At 33.9% G+C, this 23,468-nt stretch overlaps 2 protein-coding genes across 3 annotated transcripts; both read right to left on the bottom strand.

Moving 5' to 3' along the window:
* Window positions 1-2,154: 2,154 nt before the first annotated feature.
* On the bottom strand, window positions 2,155-4,570 carry LOC122313752 (probable inactive receptor kinase At1g27190). The gene has a single exon (XM_043128965.1). It carries the CDS (start codon window positions 4,331-4,333, stop codon window positions 2,504-2,506), a length of 1,830 nt encoding a protein of 609 aa, XP_042984899.1. The 5' UTR covers window positions 4,334-4,570; the 3' UTR covers window positions 2,155-2,503.
* Window positions 4,571-15,987: 11,417 nt separating this feature from the next.
* On the bottom strand, window positions 15,988-17,893 carry LOC122314334 (transcription factor MYB1R1-like). 2 transcript variants are annotated; one of them, XM_043129852.1, is made up of 4 exons: window positions 17,738-17,893; window positions 17,264-17,491; window positions 16,931-17,139; window positions 15,988-16,786 (listed from the first exon to the last, which is right to left on the bottom strand). In XM_043129852.1, the coding sequence occupies exons 2-4, from the start codon at window positions 17,475-17,477 to the stop codon at window positions 16,349-16,351; spliced, it is 861 nt and encodes a 286-aa protein (XP_042985786.1). In that variant the 5' UTR covers window positions 17,478-17,491; window positions 17,738-17,893; the 3' UTR covers window positions 15,988-16,348. The 2 variants fall into 2 exon arrangements, with proteins under 2 accessions (XP_042985786.1, XP_042985785.1); XM_043129851.1 differs by having other exon boundaries at window positions 17,633-17,883.
* Between the last annotated feature and the right edge of the window lie 5,575 nt (window positions 17,894-23,468).

The raw sequence follows: 23,468 nt of genomic DNA, 5'->3' as shown, positions 1-23,468 counted from the left end.
TATTTTTACTTGCAGGTTAATAATCACGTTCGATAGTAGGACACCTCATTTACATTCTATTTTTTGAAAATATAAATCTCTAGACAAATCAGGGTCAAAAAGACATCTAGCTTTCATAAAAATAATAATAAAAAAAATAAATTATCTATAACCATAAAAGCATGCCTCGAGGTTTGTGTGTAAACGAGTTAATTTAAATACGATGTAAGGGATTTACATCAAGTTAATTTTTTGTTAATATTGTTATAAGGTTTATACATACATATATAAATGATTTTATTAAGAATAATTCAAGTGACATCTTTAATATTAGAAACATCATTTCCTCTAATCTCTCTAAATATTAAAAATATTGTCCTCGTAAGTATAGAGATAATAACATAAAACATAATAAATTTGAAGTTATAAAAGTTTATATGATCCGAATTAGCTTTTATACAAGTTGCATTGTTTAATAATCAATCATAATTTTGTGCTTACAAACAAATCATGCCAAACTCAAGTTTAACCGAACCGATCTTGAGCGGCTTGTCGAGCAGCCTTATTTATTTAGGACCCTAGAGGCTTCCATAATCCAGGCTCGAAGCAATTATGCCATTTGAAAGACATAAGTAGTTATTGAAAAAAGTTGTCTCAAATTCATGCATAAATGTGAAGGTTTTAAGTAGAAGGGAGACACATGAAATGGGTCCTACATCATTTATTACTGATTTAATACTATTTAAAATAATAATACAACAGCAATCTATACTGTTTGAACGAATTCAAATGTTATTATCTTCAAGTTTAAAGAAAGTAGATTTTGATCCATTATTTATTGCCTCCAAGCGAGTAAAGGTTCTGTTTATTTAGGTGAATGGCAATATAGAAGACTAGAAGTGCTTTATGAACGACATCATGACAACCTTTTTGTCCCCGAATCACGTTTCACATTAACCACATATCTACCAAGAAAAGCATAAAAGATCGATCCTCTGCAATCGGCCCGGGGGGGTTATCAATGCAGATTGCAAAAGCTCTAAAAAGCTAGAATCCATGTAATGTCATTTTAACCAGATGACTTCTGTGCCTCCCAAAAGTCTTAAAACTGGACATAAAAACCATTCATGTTCAGCTACTCAAAATAAAAGAAATTAGCTTCCTTTTAAATAGAAATTACCAAAAACAAAATGTGTCCTGCCCAAAATAAGGAAAACTTTTCACTTTGCTACAATTGCTAGTGAATGTATCAAAGGTTAAATGCATTGGATGAGCAAAGTTTATTCATTGGATGGGGAAGTCGAGAGAAAAGCAGATATAGGGATGGAAAAGAAGGAAAAAAATGTAAAAGATGATGACTTTCCAAAATGTTTGGTATGAGGAATGAAAAGAGTTGACGCATAGACAAATATATTATATTTAAACTCTTTACTGGAGGATATACTCGTTGTATCATTTTGCCCCGGTTCCTGTCTCTTCTTCCACGTCACTGGATAATCCGATGGTCCATATGGAAACCACTCACCCATGCAACCCTCTTTTTCCTTCATGTTTTCTCATCAACCAAACAATAACAAACTCTAATCCACTCTCCCATTTCTTTCCTTCCTCTTCCATACTCCCGAAATCCCTCCTCATATCAGTATAAAATTAATATAATTTCTTGTTCAAGGGGAAGCTCATTTGTTTTTTTCTTTCTTAACACCCTTTATTTAATAATGGAGCATGGATTCTCTATTGTAATTTTTTTGACCAAGTTGCCCCAAGTTATTTATATCGATATTTTGAATAATGTTATTTATATCTTTGAATTTTTGTCATCTCAATTATATCAATTGATGGTGACGCATTTGGACTATTTGAGTGATTTTTTTCCATCAAAACTTAACAACCACTCCAAAATACATCACATTAGTTTAACAAATCTAGGACAAATAAAGACATTTCTCATTAAGATAAGATTTCCCTGCGTTTGCTTCACAACCGAATTTTGACCGAAAAAGAAATTGGAACTGATATTGAACACCATCTTTACTTAAATGTTGGTTAACCAAAACTTCTATCGAAGTTCTCAATCTTCTATGTGACCCAAGCTTATCAAAATAAGCTCAAGTCTGATTATTACACAGACAACATGGAATATGACAAACTTTATAAGAATCTTGAGGCATCAGATCACAGGGAATTTTGTTCATAAAATAAAAAATGGGTACCAGATAGGTTAGAGAGTTGAGCTGTTTAGCAAAGCTCAAGATTCAGAGGTCTTGAACAGCATATCACAAACCAAAATGATTTAGAGGCAATTTTATCCACAGCAAGAACAGAAAAGTTTATGAAATAAAAGCTACATTGCATAATGCTTCTTTCATGCGACAAATGCGCGGTAGAACAGGGAATCATGGTCGAGTGAAATGCGTACCAATTGCGAAAAACACCTTTCTGGCGATAACAGAAAACAATGCTGCAATTCTCAAAGCACGCAAGGGGCTTTTTATGTGCTTTCTTTATGTTTTCCCAACCTCGGTTACTCTTTGTAGGAAGGATCTTTTTTCCCAGAGATCACCGGAAAATCGTCATACTGTTCGGAAAAACCAAGACTCTCAGCCATGCTTTTCAGAGACTCATAAACCTGGTACATAGAAGGTCTATCCTTTGGCCTAGAAGCCACACAAGTACAAGCAACTTTCATAAACTGAACAATTTCATCGTCGTGACCTTTTCCACTGAGAGCCTTATCAATGGCATCCTTGCTGCCACCTGTGACGAACAACTGACTCACCCAATCCACCAAGTTTCCCTTGTATACTTCCCCTGCATTGGTAACTTCAAGAGGCTTCTGCCCTGTCACCAACTCCAAAAGCACTACCCCAAAACCAAAGACATCCCCTTTCAACGAGGCAACCATTGTGCTCGAGTACTCGGGAGCCACATAACCAATCTCCCCCAAATCGCCATTCACAAACGAGCTATCATCAGAATCACGAGAACCCACAAGCCTTGCTAGCCCGAAGTCCGATATGCGGGCTTCGAAATCATAATCGAGAAGAATGACATTGGAGCTAATGTTTTGGTGCATATAGGGTGGCTGACACGCATGGTGAAGCCAAGCAAGTCCTCTGGCAGCCCCCAAACCAATTCGCAGCCTCGTCGGCCAGTCCATGAAACCATATTGACTATTGGCATTGCCACTTCCATGCAGTTGAGAGTACAAAGTCCCATTAAACATGTGCTTGTACACCAAAAGCTTCTCTTCCTCCACCACACAAAAGCCCAATAATGGCACTAAGTTGGGATGCCTGAGCTGCCCCAACCTGTTCATCTCCGACCGGAATTGCTTCTCGCTAAGCTTACAAGCATTAAGCCGCTTGATCGCGAGGGCAGACCCATCCGGCAACACGGCCTTATAAGAAACCCCTGTTCTCGTCGAGATTACGATGTTTTCAGAATCGAAATTGTTCGTCGCCGCCAACAAGTCCGCCAACCTGACTTTCACGATGGGTTTCTGAAACAAAGAAACTTGAACAAGCTTGTGTGACCTCAGAAGCTCGACCCAGAAACCACCACCCTTCTCGCCACTACCACCGACACCATAGCCACGCTTTTCCCCATTCCGCAAAACGAAGCACCACCACCATATCAAAAACCCCAGAAACAAAGACCCGGCGGCACCTATAATACCCGCGGCGACAATAATGGCGAGGCTTTTGCTGCTTAGTCCCCCACAGTTGGATCCGAGGGGCTTTCCACAGAGCCCATTGTTCCCATCAAAGACCGATTTGTCAAATTTCCCCAAATCAGATGGTACAGAACCGGAAAGATCGTTGTTGGCCACGGAGAACTTCTTCAAGCGATCCAGGCGGCCGAGGCCGTAAGGGATCGAACCGGAGAGCCGATTACCGCTCAAGACCAAGGTGTTGAGGAATTTGCAATCGGCGATCTCCTGAGGGATCGGGCCGGAGAGTTGGTTGGAGGAAAGGTCTAGATTTACGAGGTAGGGCAGCCAGAGGCAGATTTGAGGAGGGATGGGGCCGGAAAGGGCATTGCCGGAGAGATCGAGGTTCTGGAGGCTCCGGCAGTGCTTGAGGGACTCCGGCAAGGCGCCGGCTAGCTGCATGGACGGGAGCTGGAGGCCGAAGAGACGGGCCTCCTGTTGGTTCCAGCAAGACACACCTACGAGCTTGCAGATTGCAGATACGGAGATGTCGCTGAAGGTCCAGGAGCTAAGCTTGTTTGCGGGGTCCGAGAGCGAGCGCTTCACGCCCTCAAGACACATCACGTCGTCTTCGATAGATTGGCAGGGATCAAACGAGTAAAACAGCAAGATCGAAGCTAAGAAAGGAACCAGAAAGTTCATGGCGCAAAGAGCTAGAATAACAATAGGAACTGGGACTTTTACTTCACTGCGAGAGTTCTCGCTCAGAGCTAGAGCTGTGAGATGCTGCTGCGAAGTACAGGACTGGAGTGGGCTCTGTGAAGAAGGTGGTGGAGAAGAAGGAAGGAGGGGAGATATGCTCACATGGGCGAAAGGGACCGTGGCTGCGTTCGGTACGCTCACACACACTAAAATGCAGCTTGTTTGACCGCCAGTCGATTTTTATTTTTTTCGCTTGAATTTCAAGAAATGTAAAAGCGACGCCGTTTACCATTCAAGGAAAGTAGGCCTCTGTGATGTGACAAACAGGCTTCTTCCTCCAACAAAGAGGTTGAAGTTTTGACAGCGACCAAATTTACATGAAAAATGTTTTTAATAAGATTGGATCATATAATTTCACTATTAATACATATTTTAATAAGGAGTTATGTTATTTATAAACTTATTATATAATAGTCATTTATCATCACTTAATAAAAGTGCTAAGTGACATGCATATTAGAATATGTTAAATATATCAATAGAGAGACTTGCAAATAATAAACTCACATAAAAAAAATTAATTTTTTAACTAAAACCATCTCATCTCATTTCATTTTATTATCCAAACTGCACCTCAGTGTTCCAATGTGACTAAACACAGGTCGAGCAACTAAATTTTTCCAAATCATCATTTAGAAGTATGTTTAATGCGTTTAGTTATCAAACACATCTCGACTCATCTCATTTAATTATTACAACTTTCCCAACTTCCAATACAAAATATAATAAATAATTTAATTTTTTCAAATCTTAACATAATAATAATATTAAAAAATAATATTTTAATAATATCTTATTCAATTTTCATCTCAACTCAACTCACTATCCAAACTGACCCGAGTACAATTATGCTTGACAGTTTTTTTTTAGCTTACCTTATCTTATCGTATATAAAAACCAATCTTATAAACAATGTCTTAATATTTCACATATTTTAGTTGTGGATTGCCCCTTTGATAATCAAATTACAACAATGATAGGCGTGTATTTATGCTGGTAATTTTTTCAACTATGTTAATAGTTTAAATTTCGGCCTAAATTTCGATAATTAATTTTAGTGGATCTCAATTTTATTAATTTTTATTTGGTATGTGTGTATATATACTCCTTGAACCAATTTTTCTAAAAGCTAAAAATAAATTAAAAAACTATGATTTTCTTGAGGAAAATTACATTTCCACTCCCTAAATATGATCTCTTCTTTTTTTTTTTTTTTTTTTTTCCACCTTTGATCACAAACTATAAAAACCGGGAATTGGCATGTTAAACATCCAAGAGATATGGAATATGAATGTTACGAGGTAGTTAAAAATTTTGTATAGAAAGCAGGCAATGATATTTTACCAACAATAAACACTTGTTTCATAGTAAAGTTATAAAAAAATCATCTATGCCCAATATGTGAGAGAGGAGGAGGCCATCTAATCCTGTATAGAAATGGTCAAGCATTGAGGAAGATTTCTCAAAGATATGGGAGAATCTAATCAAGAACTTATAACACAGGGAGATAGAACTAGTAGCAAGTAGGGGTGAAAGTTTAAATCAAAAAAACTGAAGAATCGATCCGAAATGGACCATTTGGCTCGGTTTTAAATCGGTCTGGTTCGAAATCAGTTTATAGATTTTAAAAATTAATTAAATCCAATTTGGAATCGGTTCATGACTTTTAGGAACAAGGCCTAACCAGTTTATAATATATATATATATATATAAAAATTTAATTTTTAATATTATATAAAATACTTTATATATGATATGTAAATATAATCTTTATATATAATTATATATGAAATTTTTATATATATTATATATAATTATATATGAAATAATTTTATATTATAATTTATAACATAAAATTTTAATCTTAAATATATATATATATATATATATATATAATTTATATACATATAATATATATAATTACATTAACACTTGATTAAAACTGAAAAATTGGATCGAACGGGACCGAAACCGATAAAACCAGAAGTACCGGTTTAGGAGGATAACGAGTCCAAAATCGGTTCTTGAAAATATAAAAACTAGTGTATATCGGTTCGGTCCCAAAATTTATACAAAACGGGACTAAACTGGACTGGTTACACCACTAGTAGCAACTATAATGAAAAAAAAGTGGCTTAGAAGAAATACACTAATCTTTGAAAATCAATTTGAAAGCTCGAGAATGATAGTTAAAATTGCAAGGGAGGGACTTGAAGATTTTCAGCAATCACAAAGTGTCCTCAAGGAAAAACAAAACATGGGTGGAGTTGCTAGGGTAATAGCAAGAAGGAGAAAACTAGATCACAGAGTTGTTAAAGTAAATTGAGATGCAGCTCTTGATCTCGAGACAAAGAAAATTGGTATTGGAATTATCATTAGAAACTCGAAGGAGGAGATTGTGGCATCACTTTGAAGAAACAAAAAGAATGTGACAAACCTATAATAGTTGAAATCAATGCAATTTGGAGGGCTATGGAACTATACTCCAAGCTAGAACTCATCGTTGTGGTATTCAAAAGTGATGCTCAATTAGTTATCATTGACATCAACAATGAAGAAGAAAACTAGTCTTGGTACATACAGTTAATAAATGATGTTAGAAAGCTATTAAAAGGAAGACCTGATTGAAAGATTCAATTTACTTATAGGGATTGTAACATAGCTACTCATCAGCTTGCTAAACTTGCTCTATCTTATAACATGGAACAAGTTTGAATTGAAAATTGACCAATTGCTATTCATAGTTGTGTAATACAAGATGAACTCTATAATGTTTGATTCTTTGACATGAAATAGAATCAATAGAATTTCTTCTAAAAAAATGAAGAGGTTTTGACGACTTGAGACTCAACTAAGATATTAAAATTAAAATTATGTCACACATCCTCATTTATATCGATCATAACGATCATATTTTGACTGAAGATAAAAATTAATAAAATCTCGTGATCTCATATATCAATTATTAATTTTGATGGTTTAAATACAAATGAAAAATATGACAGTTTGGGATGGAAAAGGTAACTATCCAATTTTTGAAGTAAGATGTTAAGATGTGTTTTGTAGTTATCACTAGGACAGGGCCTTGGGTCTTGCAAAAGAGGAAGAAGTGGTGGTTGGGTGTGTCTGTGACACCTTCGATGCTAAAGTAAAAATGCATTTTCCACAGAGAATCAAAAAGGGAAAGCTCAGAGAGTTCAAAGGGTGGTCAACCTTCTTCTCTTGCCAAAATTTTTCTATTTATACTAAATCCATTGAAGAATCCCAGACCCTTCTATCACTGTAATGATCATCCTTTGTTTTGGAAGGCATGGCGATCACATTTAATGCAACCATTTGACTTTGGTGCCGGCCATTCGACATTACATTGATGTGATTGATCCTACAAAGGACAAGATTCCGACCGATCTTTTCTTCATTAGTGCGCTTGGGCTCGAGGGAGGGCCGTCTTTCTCTTCCCTCATGGGTCGGCTTGGGCTTCTTTCCTATCATCCTTTAGCCTACCGAGTCATGGGTTAAGGGCTTTGGTTGAGTGGCTTGAGCCTGGCCCAGCTAGGTACAAGAACCCCCTTGTAGCTAACTCATAAATTGTTGCCACATGAGTGTAGCGAGAATTTTATTTTCCCACACTTGTCAACTCCCCTCTTAAATTCATTCCATCACTACAGCTTCCCACACCTCAAGAACTAGCGTAATGGTCACATCCCCACATCCTGTCAACTCCTCGTTTAGGCTCCTGATCCTCTACCTTTCCCCTATTTATATCGTCTCCTATTCCTAGAGCATCCATTTCTTCTCTTCCAACTTTCAATTCTCTTACAAGGTGCCCCTTTATTCAAACTTAGCCCTCCTTTTTCCATTCCTTATATATACTCTCGATGGCATTTAAGAACGCTTCTCATAGGGAGCCTCCCCCTTACGACGAGCACTGATGATCCACCGCCGTCAAGCCTGCGACCCTTGATGCGTTACATAATTCGCACGAAATTTTAAATTCTGTTGTCTTGGAGGTTCCAAAACCTAAATGTGGGGCTGTCAATTTTGAGGGCAATGCCAAGAAGGTTGCCCTCTCCGTTGGTATGTTTTCGCATGAACTGAGGCTCCCTTTTGCCTCCTGGTCTGTGAAGTCTTGGACTTCTTGGGTTTGGCCCTGGCTCAAGTGCATTTAAATGCCTAGAAGATTCTAACATCTTGCTGTGTGGTGCGGTGCATGGTCTTGGAGTCCATTAGGGAGGAGTACCTTGACCTGATCACCTGTGAGTTTCTGTTCACTCACACGGTTTGCACTTTGGAAGGGAACATCTGCAGTTCCTGCTTAAGCCCTAAGTTTCATCTCACTCAGCTCAATTCACGTCACTCTAACACCAAGCGGCAGAAAAGTAAATTTTTCTTCACGTCAGGCAAAGGATGGGGATTCCCACTTGGTGAAGTCACTCCCCATGAATTCTTTATTGGTCTGATTGTGGATCATTCTCGACAATATGAAGATCAGGATTGACTTATTCGAACACGAGAAAGCTCGCATTCAGCTGGTGTACTCCTGGGTTTGAAAGCGCCAGGAGGAGGTCGGGATTGATACTCTTTTGATAGAGGAAAATATCATCCGATTCCTTGTTACACCAAACTAGTCCCACGTCACAGGCTGTGACTTCTTGAAAACCTACCCAGTCTCGAGAGTGGATAAGTGGCCATCCAAGGGCCCATCAAGGGTAGAGACCCTTTCAGGAGCGCAAGATGGTCTCTCTAGGTCAACCATTTTCATTAAACACGTAAATAATGATATTCTTTTTATTCAGATTTATGTCAATGATATAATATTTGATGTTACTAATGAAAATATGTGTCAAGTTTTTACTAAGAGTATGCATGAATAATTTGAAATAAGTATGATGGGAGAATTTATATTCTTTCTTAGATTGCAAATCAAGCAAGCAAAACGTAGAACATCCATTAATCAGTCAAAATATATCAAAAAATTACTCAAAAAGTTTGGGATGGAAAGTACAAAAGAAATTGGAATACCAATGAGCCCATCAACCAAACTTGATAAGCATGAAATTAGTAAGTCAATTAACTCAAATGTGTATTGAGGTATAATTGATAGTTTATTACATTTGACAGCCAGTAGATCGGATATTATGTTCAGTGTATGCTTATGTGTACCTTTTCAATCATCTCTAAATGAATCTTATTTGATTGGTACAATTGACCTAGGGTTATGATATCCTAAGCACACTTATTTCGATCTAATTAGCTACTCAAATATAGATTATGCTGGTTGTAAAATTGATCAAAAAAGTACTAATGGAACATGTCATTTTTTAGGTCATGCACTTGTTTTATAGTTTAGTAAAAAGTAAAATTTTGTTGCATTAACTATTGATGTGACAGAATATGTTAAGATGGATAGTTGTTATGCTCAAATTTTTTACATGTAGAAATAACTTAAGGATTTTAAACTCATATATAATCACATTCCAATCAAATGTGATAATACAAGTACTATAAATCTTTCAAATAACTCAATACAACATTCTATGACTAAGCATATTGAGATTAGATATCATTTTCTACGAGATCATGTGCAGAAGGGTGATATTGTACTAGAGTTCACAAGCACACATGATCAATTGGAAGACATTTTCACAAAATCTCTAACAGAAGATAGACTATATATGATTAGAAGAGAAACATGAGTGATTCATGCTATAAATATCTATTAAATATTTTTATTTTAATATCTCAAATGACTTAAAAAAAACTTGAGACTATTAACCTCATTTTTCAAGCGTTCTTGCTCTTCATATATCAACATGTTATCCTTATCTTAAGGATTAGGCAATCAAAATGAAGAGACTAGCAAGGATTTTGAATCCTTATTTCTTGTTTTAAATCTCCTATTTTCTGTAAGACTCGTGAACAAGACGTTGAAGTACATAAATCTTCTCGTTAAACTTTTCAACCTAACGAGTTCTAGACTACAACCGTAAAAAAATATGTGACAATGGATTAGGAGTATTAAGTATCGAGACTCACAAGTCATAAATAGTATCATCATTTGACTTGTTAGTTAGATCACTCTCATGCTGCATCATGGCACCTATGGCAGATGCAGAAATAACTGGTGATTGAGATGTTATAAATACCTCATATAGTGATCAAAGAGATTTTTGGAAGAAGATGCTGAGCCATTACAAATGGAAAAAGTTTAGAAAGTGAGAATGTAGATAGATTACAGGGAGTAAGAAAGATTTAATGTGAATTAAATGAAAAATTAAATGAAACTCAAGACTGATTTTATAGGGATAGAAATGAAAACAAGACAAGCTATCATCTTTTCAAATTTTACTTAGTCAAAAATTACAAGATATGTTGGACGCATATTGTCAAAAGTTATTTTGCTAAGCCAGCGAGATTAATTGCAGGTTGTCCCTATTTTTTTTCGTAAACACTTGACCTCTATTGTTATCTAATAATGTTGACTTTGTATTTGAGTTCTCTCTCGTTTCAACTCCTCTATTCATGGTTGTAGGTTATGAGCATATCGGCTTGTAAATTTTTCAACTCATTATTTTCTTGCTTTAACCTTTTATTCTTTATATCTTTATTAGCAAGCTTTTGATACAACTCAAATATTTGATTGTTAAGCCGATCAACCTCACTCACCCTCTTCAATAACCTCCAAGACATAGTCGTAACAAAGGCAGTATATTGAGCACTAAACATTCTTGGTTTTGCAACAACCTCAAAATTAGTCCTACCAGAAAAATGCATCTTTGCTCCTTTCATGAACAACCTCAAAATTAGTCTTACCAGAAAAATGCATCTTTGCTCCTTTCGTGATGTTGATGGTATCGGGAGAGAAAATTGGTAGTTGAGGTGTAAATGGTTTCTGATTCAAATCTGGAACATTAACAGAAGAAAGTTGTCCGGCCATACTATTATTATGGATAAACATAAACATGGTCAAAGAGCAATGTGATAATTGTTTTTTTATGAGTATCCGTTGGTGAAAATGGTCATTTTTAAATAGAAACTTAGAGCTTTCAAATCTCTACAAAATCTTATTTGTCAACAATATCAGGCGATTTAAATCTCCTTCTGCACTAAGTTGGTAGAGTTAGGCCTTAAGACTTTGTAACATTTGTTTGGACTCAAGAGCTAAACACATGAATTCAAGCATATGGATTTTGATAATAACAAATTAATTCAAGCATAAATGAGTATCAAGCTCAAGTTGTCTTACACAATAGAGATAAACACATCAATGAACTAAGCATGAGCAAAAAAGGAAACAAGCTCATGAATAAATCTCTTAGAATAAATTTGTACATCTCTTGAAAAATTCAAAATTGGATTAAGGCTAAAAAATAATATTTTCTCATAAAGCATCAAATTGCATTTTCTATATGTGCATGATATATTTGAAAATTAAAAGTTTGAATTTTAAATTTTTGAAAAATGATTGATTGTCATCTTTCACATATGTATGACATAATTAAAAATTTGAATTTTGAAAATTTAAAAGATGACTGATTGTCATCTTTCACATGTACATGTTTTGTTTGAAAGATTTTAAGAAGTGATTGATACTCTTTTTGACATATGTAAAAAGTATATAATTTTGTTTGAAAAGTAAATAAATTTTGTCATATGCGAAAAGTAAAAATTAGATTTGAAGATTTTGAAAAATGAATTATGTTGTCTTTTGACAATTGCAAAAATGAGAAATTTTTATTTGAAATTTTTAAAAAGTGAGTGATATTCTTTTTTGACATGTGAATCTTTTTAAATTTGACAATAAAGTCTCATATGCTTATAAGTAGTTCAATTGATATCTTCAAATTCACAACAAAAGCATACACACATCATTCAAAAGTTTTACAGCATTCATTCAAAATTTTTAATCTCTCTCCTCTAAATATTGAGGTTTAACTTTTATTCATTTTGAGAGAGATATAGTTTGTACTGTCATATTCTTATTTTACTAATTAAAGTATGTTTTCTGATAACTTACCCACTATCAACTCTTGTATCCATAAATGGTGTATATAATCTTTGTGCATATAAAAAGTGTTATAATAGGAAATAGTTGAATAACTACGTATAAAGTGATTGTAAGTGTAGAGGGTGTTCTACACGGATTTTTTGTAACAGTACTACTCAAATGTGTAATAGGTTTTTATCTTCACTTGAAAAATGTTGAATAGTAAATTTGAAAACTCTCAATGGATAGTTTGAAGTGAGGACGTAGGCAGTGCGACTGAACCTTATTAAAATAATGAGTTTGTTTATCTTTTACGCTTTCTCTTATATTTATTTTTGTTTAGTATTTTGTTCATATTTTATATTGTGTATTAATGTATTTGGTTTCTAATTTTTAATTTTTAAATCCAACTCAATTCATCTCCCCTCTTGTATTAGTCATTTAGGCAATACATTAAAAGTAGCATGATATCTCCAAAAGGCTTGGATCACAAATTCCTCTTCTCTTTAGCATATTGGGCATATAGGATCATCAATAATGCACCTCTTAGATAAGTTTACTCTTGTTGGTAAGATATTATTGGCAACTTTCCATAAAAATAAAAATAAAAAATCTTGAAAACTCCTACTACATCCAGATTCCATAGTTGTTTCCATTGTTCTTCCTCTTAACCTTCGTAAGATCTCTCACGGTCACTCTCCTTCTTCCTCTGCAAATCAACATAATAGGCACTTCTTACTATAAATTTACCATTCTTTGTAAAGCCTCATATTTGTTTATTAGTTACCCCCAATCAACTAATAGGAATGGTACAAATTTGCATAGCCTCTTTTAAGTGGGAAACTTCCTTAACCACATCTTCCTTCCATTATTTTCTCACATCATCAATTGATTAACAAACGTTTGATTCAGCATTTAGTATTCTGATGGGGTGATTGTAGTCTATATGTGGTAGGTAGTGGCAACCACTTCTGATCTCAGATCTTTATGTTTTGCTCATTACCCACTCTCTACCTTAACCCATCCTTTGATATATCCCTTACAGATTAAGTACTTCTCGAGATTAGAGATGGGGAGTTTCCTAGCCTAGCCTCAAAAAGCTATGAATTTTTTAAGTACTTCTCTTTATATATAGAAGCTGCTAGTGAATAGGGTTCTTGCATCATCCTCCTCTTTATATATCCAAGCTACTAGTGAATAGGGTTCTTGCATCATCCTCCACCCTTGTTTGGTTAACATAACCCTATTAAAACATTCCATGTCTTTGAACCCCACTCTACCCTTAGCCTTTGAAACACCAAACTTTGTCCAACTTCCCCATTTGATTCCTCTTTCTTTATTATTGTGACACCACCAAAACTTTGAGATCATTGCCTCGATATCCCTACGCAACTTCCTAGGAAGTTTAAAGACACTTATTGAGTATATATAAATAGCTTGTAATATAGTCTTCATAAGCACTTCCTTGCCAACTTTTGAGAGAAAATTGTTCTTCCAATTGTGTATCTTCTGCCACACCCTTTCCTTACTGCATCTAAAGTTGTACATAAATTAATTACGGTCCCTCTCTAGCCATAACTATTCCCCTTACATCACCTTTTTGCTCTAATTTTATGAGGAGCTGGCTCAAACCTTTAGTACAAATTATGAACAAGGGGATAGGAGATCCCCTTGTCTCAGTCCTCTTGAGATATGCAGTGAATGTGACAATAACTCAAATATAATAGATCAAACATGAGATGAAAGAGAGATCTGGTGGAAGAGAACGATGGCAGAAAGATTTTAAGGGCTACATCTTGATTATTTTTAGTGACTTGAATGCAAAACATATATATGTCCTTATTTATTGAAAAATTAACGAGATAAGATAAATATCTTGATGAGATAATATTTTAATAATTTTGAAAATCAAATATTTGGGTTAAGACAATGAGATATTATCTTGATGTGATTATTGCCCAACATTAATATATAATTAAAAGTTAGGAGTACAAGTCGTTGTTATATAGAGATAAGTCGTTCTTGTCCTTTTTTATTACAAGAATTCAATTTAAAGAAGCCAACTTTATTGCGTGTAAACATCATACATCATGACTTTAACCATACTTACAAGTTATGGAGACCCGCAAAATAGCTTTGAATGAGCATCTTTGGCTGTAATCAAACCTTTAACACCCACCAAATTCCTAGAATTGAGCAGAAGAATCTGACTAATTTCATTGTTCCCCCTTTTTAAAAGGCACAATAATACTACCTCTTTAAATTTCTTCCTAGTTATTTTTCTGCTATTACCTCATCTTTTCTTAAAACCAGTTTAAACTCGAATCGAAGTTCATAAATTGCCATGGTGAAGGAGACGGCCAATTACAAGAAGAAATGACATCTAGCTTTGTGAGAAATCCAAGATGTTGGTGGTGAACCTCATCAAATGTTCTTCAATCTCCTTCTAACAAAACGAAAATGTTAATTATTTATATATATAATTTTTACTTATGTAAAAATACATACTAATGTGTCAATTATTGATATGCTGAAAACTATAAAATTTGAAATTTAAAATTTGAATTAAAAAAAATAAACTAATAAAATGAGTATTGTATTGTACGTATAAAATTGCTAAAGAAAAAAAACCAATACCTATGAAATAGTGAGAGCCAAAGTTCCTGCTATTGATATTTCAATATATAGTGCCTCAAATAAATTAAAATGGTGGCTTTGAGATCCCCCACTTCTCATTTAATTTACCTTAATTTAAGGGCATTAACCAAATAAATTATTGTATGACCACGAAGATGGTTAATTAGTGTTGGCATAAAAGGATTTCAAAAGTATTATCGACCTATATGGTCAAAGATCTTCTTATCAATTTGGGAGGATGGTTGAGTAGTGACACATAAATCATAGATCAGTTTGGCATGCATAGATCGCAATAGATTGGTCAGTGACACATGGTTCACTTAGCAATACCCTCTAACCCAAACAAACAAATAAAGATTGCTTAAAGGGGTATGACATATACATAAATATTCTTCCTCGAACTTTACCTCTAGATATCTTCGATCTTCTCTCTTCCTTCATCTTGTAACAAATTAGAGAGAGATTTCTAGATTAGAGCAAGTAATATGTAAATTTCTTAGAGATTTCTAGATTAGAGCAAGTAATATGTAAATTTCTTTTGTAGTAAGAATTTTCCCTCAAACCCTTTAGATAAAGATCTTAACTTACTATTTTTCTTTTTCATATTTTTTTTTAAAGAAAAAGGTGATGTTGGGCATTCAGGCCAATGAATTCATTAACTCAGATGGAGTGTTAACTTAATGTGGAAGGTTTGACCTGTCAATGTTGAGCCTACTCGATGTTCTTCTTCTACTTTTAATCTTCTGTTTTCGGAAGTTTATCGGCCAACAAACTCACCCTAGCATATTTGAAATCAATAGTGACAGAGGACTCTTCTCGTTAAAAGTTTAGATCATCAATCTATGATAGAAATTACTTACATTATTATTATTATATCATCACTATTACTTACATGATATATATATATATATATTATATATATATATATGTATATGTATATGTATATGTATATAGAAAGGTAGGAAGGATGTCAGATAAAGAGAATATTCTACTTTCAGATACATTTTTGCGTAGTTGAAACTCCCACGAAGCAGCAGAAGAGATAACAGGAGTGTGGGGTAGCCGTTGCTCTATCATTTCACTCCAAAAAGCAACAAAGATAGACAAATTCAAACAAGAAATCCACCACGCTCATGAAAACGACATCACATTTCCCTAAATCTTCTCTAAACCTGTACAAACAAGGATCTGATCACCTACTACTCTTACCTAATATCTTTCTTCTTTCATTTTTTTTTGTTTTTTTGGCTAATTGAATTATCTTTTATCATATATAATCCCTATTCGAATCTGCAACCTTTACAGCATGCATGGACTTTAGCATATATTCTTCAAGCAACACTGATAATACTATCTCCAGTAGTACTGCTGCTGAAGTTGCCGGGAATTGCCTGAAAAGTTGACGAGCGTGTCGCCGGAGGTGACTGCTCGTCCGACGATGCTGTGGAGAGCTTCAGTGATAGAGGCAAGCTGGGGTCCGTGTTGGTATTCTGGTTCAGATTAAGATCAGCCATTTTCGAAGACGGAGGCACTGGAAGAATCGGTGTCGGCCTGATTGGCTTGCTTGACGTTCTTGTATGGTTGCCGGGTCCCAACGAAAGATTTTCCAGTGGGTTTTCGTCGGCAAGTGGTGCCCCCGAAGGAGCGAAAGCCACTGGAAAATTAGGCATCGGGAATCCGCCGAGATTATGGCATGGATGTGGCTGTGGCTTGGGTAGCGGCACGGTTTCATGGTAAACTTGATCTTCACCGATTGAGGAACCCGGAAGCTGCCCAAACAATAAAAATGCTGGGAAATTAATATTCGTTGGGGTTCGTTATTTGGGTGGTCCTACTTTGAGTCGGTTCAGAAAGAAACCAATCATGGGGTGTAATTTGGAAAGATCAATTCTCCTTTCAGATGAATTAATTACCGTATCGGCGGTTATGTCAAAGAGACTAGATCTCCGGCGTCTCCGATTCTGGTTAGTCCGGCGGAGGAAGTACTTCTGAGCGTGGCTGGCCACCTGAGTTGGAGTTCGTGTTTTCACGAAGTTTCGTGAAATCCCTCTCCAATCTCCTTTCCCTACCTTCTGCAAACCCAGCAAGAAAAGCCTATGCTCATCCTCCGTCCATGGCACCCCTAAATATACACATAGACACAACAAAAACCAATACAAAAATAAATAAATAAATAAAAATAAAATTCAGAAAGAAAGATCCAAAAAGAAAAGTGTAAACCCGATCAAAGATATTGAAAAAAGTACCTCTCTTGCGCTCGCGGCCGCCACCGGAGGGGTGAACAACATCGTCAGAGGCATAGCCCGCCTCGCCGTTGGAATCCTGAGGTTGCTGGTCGTACTGTGAGAGATTGATCATACTGGCACTCTTCCGGAACGAGTTTCCCTCGGTGACCCGCACGCCGAACAGCATGATCCCGTTATCTACGCCGCCGGCGTCCGCGCACGCCCGAGGAGACATCTTCTTCGTATTCACTGATCAAAGCTCAATCGATCGGTTTCAAGAAAGCAAATAAACAAAATAAGCAGTGCAGAGAACAATAGTAGTTAAGAGTTCTCAGTCCATGCAATAAGGAAGATATACAAAAGAGATGGAAAAGATGCAACGAGGGCTACTCATGTTAATATAGCTGAGCTGCGTGGTCGGGGGCATCGTTTCTCTGTATTTGCATGGATGCCTTTCTGCAACAGCAGGTGCATTAATATATTGGTCCAACTTACCCAGATCAGAAACCTGGACCGTCCATTCTTGTCACTCGTCCTCCGTATCGGTGTAAACAAGACCAAATGTTATAGTGATTTCCAGAATGTTATTGTCGAGATAGATACCGTAAGATACGCATGTCGGCTCTCTAATACTAAGCTATACATTCCTTCGTGCTGTGATTTTATCTTCAAAAGTTCTATTGTCAATTTCAAACTTAGTCTATTTAAATAGGAAAATTTAATAACATGATATCCAAGTTTAGAACAATTTGACTCATCATCTCTACATTATACATCTATTTTAATATATTTTTTTATTTTTTTACCTTCTTTCTTAACAAGTATTGTAATGTATAAATAATGAGTAGAAAAATTTAGTTAATTTAGGAGAATAAAATAAAAATAATTAAAATATGATGTATGGTGTAAGTGGTTGGGTAGCATTCCTAGTAAGTTTATTGCGTTTAAAATATATTATACAAAAACCTTTTGAAAAAGAATAAAATTTATAATAAGAGTAAATAAATTTTTTCAAATCAGTCTTACGTAGGCTTATACGAATTATATCTCTAAATTTGAATAAATTATTTTCCCATCTTATATTATTCTAATAACTATAATAATAGTTTAAAAGAAAGAATTATTGAGAATCTAAAAGATTTAGATAGTGAGTTAAGATGAAATGAAATAATATAAAAATTGAATAAAATATTATTATAATATTATTTTTATTTTAAAATTTAAAAAAAAAATTAAATTATTTATTATATTTTTTAATAAATATTTGTGTAATCGGTATTCACTAAAATACGGATTCCAGCATCCAAACAAATTTTTGTAATAGTACAAAGTAGTTGAAGGTTTCAACCAAGAAAACAGCCTCGTGTGAAAATTTTGGGTGGACGAGGTTTGAATCACATGCATGCTGTTCCAACAATCGCATGCCTATTGATTAGGTTTAAATAATTGGACTGCGAGAAGTTAAATTTTTCTTTGTAAGTTAAACTGAGGTTGGAAGTTATATGATTGGCGGAAATGTGTGCATAAAAATTAAATAAAGGTAAAGGGGATATGGTGGAGCAGCAAAAACGATTGTGGACCGTCGAAATGGCATATTCGGAGTCTGTTGTGGGTAGGGAAGATTATGGTTGTCTCTTTGTCTCAGAGTCTCTCTGGTGGTATTCAATTTTGTCCAAAGCCAGTGGAGCCCACCCATCACCTACACAGTACGCTGTGCCCGACACAACTCTTCACCTCAACCTTTCTATGTGGCTGTGATTGTCGTGGTGTGGGACTGCTCGCATGGTGCCCTTTTGGCATGGTTAACACGTTGAGAGATAAGATTGAGATAACATGATTTTAAATAAAAATTAAATAATATATTATTTTTTAATATTATTATTATTTTAAAATTTAAATTAATTAATTAATTAATTATATATAAAAATTAAAAAAATTATAATAATAAAATGAAATAAAAACACTTTTACTATCCAAATAACTCATTCCGCTTTCCGTTTATCTTTTTCTATTTCTTGTTTTTTCCTCCAACTAGCTCATGACAAATGAAAACGTGAAATTCTAGGTACGGACGTAATTTTATATAGAGAAATTTTACTTACAATCTTAAATTAAATTAAGTTAAGATCAATTTTATAATAAAATGAGTTTTAATAATAGGATAATTCACATTCTTTTAATAATAGTGTAAAATGATTTTTCTCTTTTAATTTTAAATCTTTAATTTTTTTCATCTAATTATTACAATTTTTTCAAATTTTTAAATAAAATATAAAATATAATTCAACTTTTTTACATACTAAAACAAAAATAATATTAAAAAAAGTAAATTATAACAATATTTTAACTTTATATTATTTTTATTAAACCTTTTTTCTCTCATTTTCTAAAATTCCATAAAGCATCATAACTCAAACTTTTTTTTTTATTATTTACATATTTCTCATTTCATTATCCAAACATTTCCTAAATCACATTAATTTATAAATATGTTGGTGTAAAATTTCTGCCAAGATAAAAAATTTCTCATGCCATATTGCACCTTTCTTTGGCAAGTGAGCATTGCCTGTGAAGATAAATTCACGATTTTACTCATGAAGATTAGATTCATGACATTTTTTTTTCTACAAAGATATGTGGGAGGGGTATTTCCCACCCGGTCCATTATGGTTGGGTCTGAGCTTAACACTAGGTCTTGGCGGTCCAATCCGAGTCTTAATATTCCAAGGCCCCAGAACCATCTAAAGGGTTCTGGCCTCGAGATCATATTAGAAAAAAAAAAGATGCGTAATGCAGAAACCTTACATAGGGGACAGATGAGACCCGCTGACTCTAACCTTCTTTGTTACACTTAAAATCAAGGAATTGAATAAGTAGATAAATAGAAGATACAGATGACCCTCCATATTTGACGGAGGGTACTAGAAGTGACTGCACCGCTCACCCATTGCCGAAACTTCCCCTGAGAGCTATGCTGCATTAATGATGTCATCCAAGAGGCATATCGCATTAATGACCTTGCCTCATAAGACTACATCACATTAAATGCCCAAACCATAACATACATGGGTAGGACGGTTAAATCCTGACACAAGGAGCAAAATGTTTTATGGGGATTTAGTATAAAAGATCCCTCCACTCAAATACAAAAGATTCTCTTTGAATTCTAAATGCAAAAGGCAATCACTATACATCCAAGGAGACTAACTTAAGACATCAGAAACTTCCCAAAGAACCCCGAGTCCACTTTCTTCTTTGTGTTTGTAAGTAAAAATTCCGATTCGAGTAGCTAAAAGCTCCAAACATACGAAACATGATATTAACAAGATGACTCATTCATTGCGGTTAGAATGTTGACTTTCTAAAAACAACTAGTTGAATTACAAATCAAATGTTATAATATAATTAAAATTACTTACATATTTAATAATTTTAATCGATATGAGATCTTATAATATGATAAGAATTAGAGCCTATTTGATTTAAAATTTTGAGAAAAATCTGGATAATTTTTTAAAAATTATTTAGATGTGCTTTTTGTCGGATTTTGATTTTTTTTTTAATTGAGTGCTATTGTGTGCACAGACACCAATGCCTATGGACGTTCCACGGTTACAATACATGGGTATAAAATCATCAATAATGATAGATATCTTCTTATCACTTTTTTACTACTTTTTTTATTTTTTTTAATCTGTTTTGTTTACTTAATGGATAAGGAAATGATTATTAATAAAATTATATATTTTTTAATTTTTTCTTAATGATTAAAGATGTTAAAAACATATTTAAAAGAAAATAATAAAAAAATAAAAATTTCAAATACACTAAAGTAGTAAATTAGTAATAAGAGGGTGGTAAATGTATCGTCATCCATAAAATCATTGTAGCCACAAACATCCGTGCCCTTAACATTTTTTTTTTTGTTTTAATTATATTTTGTATTAAGATTTGTAAAGGTATATGATATGATTAATGAGTTGTTTGAATTTAATTTTTTAAGAGTAATTTTTATTTTAAGACAAATGTTATAAAGAAAATTTATATCACACACATTCATCTAATCAAGATGCGATTTATCATTTTTATCATTTTATTTAAATATATATTTAATTATTAGTATAGAAGAATAAAAATAACAAATCACATATTAATTAAGTAGATGTACGTGACGTAAGATTTCTGTGTAGAATTTATCTTATTTGAAATATTATAAAACTTATTTTGATTATTGTATTTTGATAATAATTGAGTAATGATTCTACCAAAATTTGAAATAATATATATGTGTATATATATATATTATTTTTTTAGATTTAAAGATGTTAACTAAATATATAAGATGAATTTAATTCTTTTTATATACTAATTTGTAACAAAATTTTAGCTAAAGATACGTTGAATTGATGAGTAATGTTAAGAACAAATTTTAAAAATATAAATTTTGTATAAATCTTTTATAAAAAGTAGACTCATCGTATAAATAAAATTTTCACATTTTTTTAAATGAGATTGTACCTTTTAAAAACTTTGATATATCATTATTAGTACGGCATGAATGAGTGTGATCGTGAAAAGCAAAGATAAAAGATGCGTCCGATCATATCATTCTTTGTTTTTTAAAAGTTAATAAGGAAAGATGCATGTAATGTCCACTTAGGTAGTTGATGCCTCTATTCACGAAATCGCTAGGCATCCAATCGACCAGTCCAAGCAACAATCCACTTTGATGGGACATTAATTTTGCCTTGCATTTGTGGCCAAGAATGATTGAAGATATGGTAAAGGCATAGATGCGCCCACACCCATCCCAAATAGGATTGAGACTCAAATCATTTTGATAAAACATAATTCATTTATTAATAATATTACAATTTTGACTTAAAATATATATTACAAGTCAACTACAATATTAACAATTTTTCAATATACAATTATGACTAGCATGGTCTAATCTATATTGTAAACATCTTAAACTACCGTCTGAGAGACAACACAACTCTATCTAAGATAGAGTTAATAAACCACATACTTTATCTAAGACGGAGTAGAGGACACAATTTATGGATAAAAATCCAAGAGACATACTTTATAGACAAAAATCTAAAAGACTATGTGTTTTTTTTAAGACAAAAGCTAAAACAAAAATTAAAAATAAATGAAAAAATGAATTATATCTTATAAAGATATAGATCTACATTTTCAATATTGGAGGAAAAAAAATACAAACAAAGTGATTGTGATAGCGCGTGAGAGCCACGCACCACCCTGGAAGTATGGCAGTCAGTTAGGTCTAAAGTAATCGGTAGCCTTGGATCCAAAAAGGCTTCGCGTGGTGACAGAAGATCACTCTAAGCGGTGTAGCGTGGATTTCATGCGCCCGCTTTAGACTGCGAGTGTAGCTCACGTGCAATGTCGTTCGGCAAAATTTTTCGCCCTTCTAAAGCGGCATCTTGGGAAACCTGCGGTAGGAGCTGTGGTGGTCGTCAGACGACGGAGATCAGTAGATCGGGCTTTTGCCATATTTAGCCTTAGAAAAAATAACCAAAAAAATGGAAAAAAAAAAAAAAAAACTAGAGAGGAGAAGGAGGAGGGAGGAGCTGCTCCAATGAGAAAGAGTCTCTCTCTAAAACTAGGGCCGGCTCAACCTACTCTCAAGTTTTGCTTGAGACTCAAATTTATCTGAAGGACGCATTTACGATATTTATTTTTAATTTTTTTTGAGTCTAGTCCTCGTCTAAAGGGACTTTCCAACACTTTAAAAAGTATATAATCATGATCACATCAAATAAAGGAGATCGATATATTTTTTCATCATTTAATTTTAATTTTTATAAGAACTTAATCGTCTTCTTCCTTATGGGAAAGAAGATTGTGCAGACAATTTAAACTCCTTTTTATTTTTATTTTTAGGCGATTGTGTAGACAATTATTATAGCTTAATTAGCTGAGGAAAAACAGTGTAACTTTAATTATCTAGATATTTAGCTTTTCTCACTTAGAACATACTGCACTTCATTCTAAATGAATTTTGTAACGTAAAGTTATTTTTATGTATTTATTATTCATTTTATTAATGTAATTAGTTAAATTAATTATTTTATATTAAAAAATAATACAATTAATTATATTAATAAAGTGATTAAAGAGTACACAAACATACTTTACATAGAGTTTTTGAATCGGCCAATAACAACTGCTACAACATAAATATGGATTTTTTGTT

The sequence above is a fragment of the Carya illinoinensis genome, chromosome 6 (assembly GCF_018687715.1).
Source record: "Carya illinoinensis cultivar Pawnee chromosome 6, C.illinoinensisPawnee_v1, whole genome shotgun sequence".
Classification (NCBI taxonomy): Eukaryota; Viridiplantae; Streptophyta; class Magnoliopsida; order Fagales; family Juglandaceae; genus Carya; species Carya illinoinensis.
Note: the sequence above shows the minus strand (reverse complement) of the source record. Positions and strands in the feature narration are given on the sequence as shown.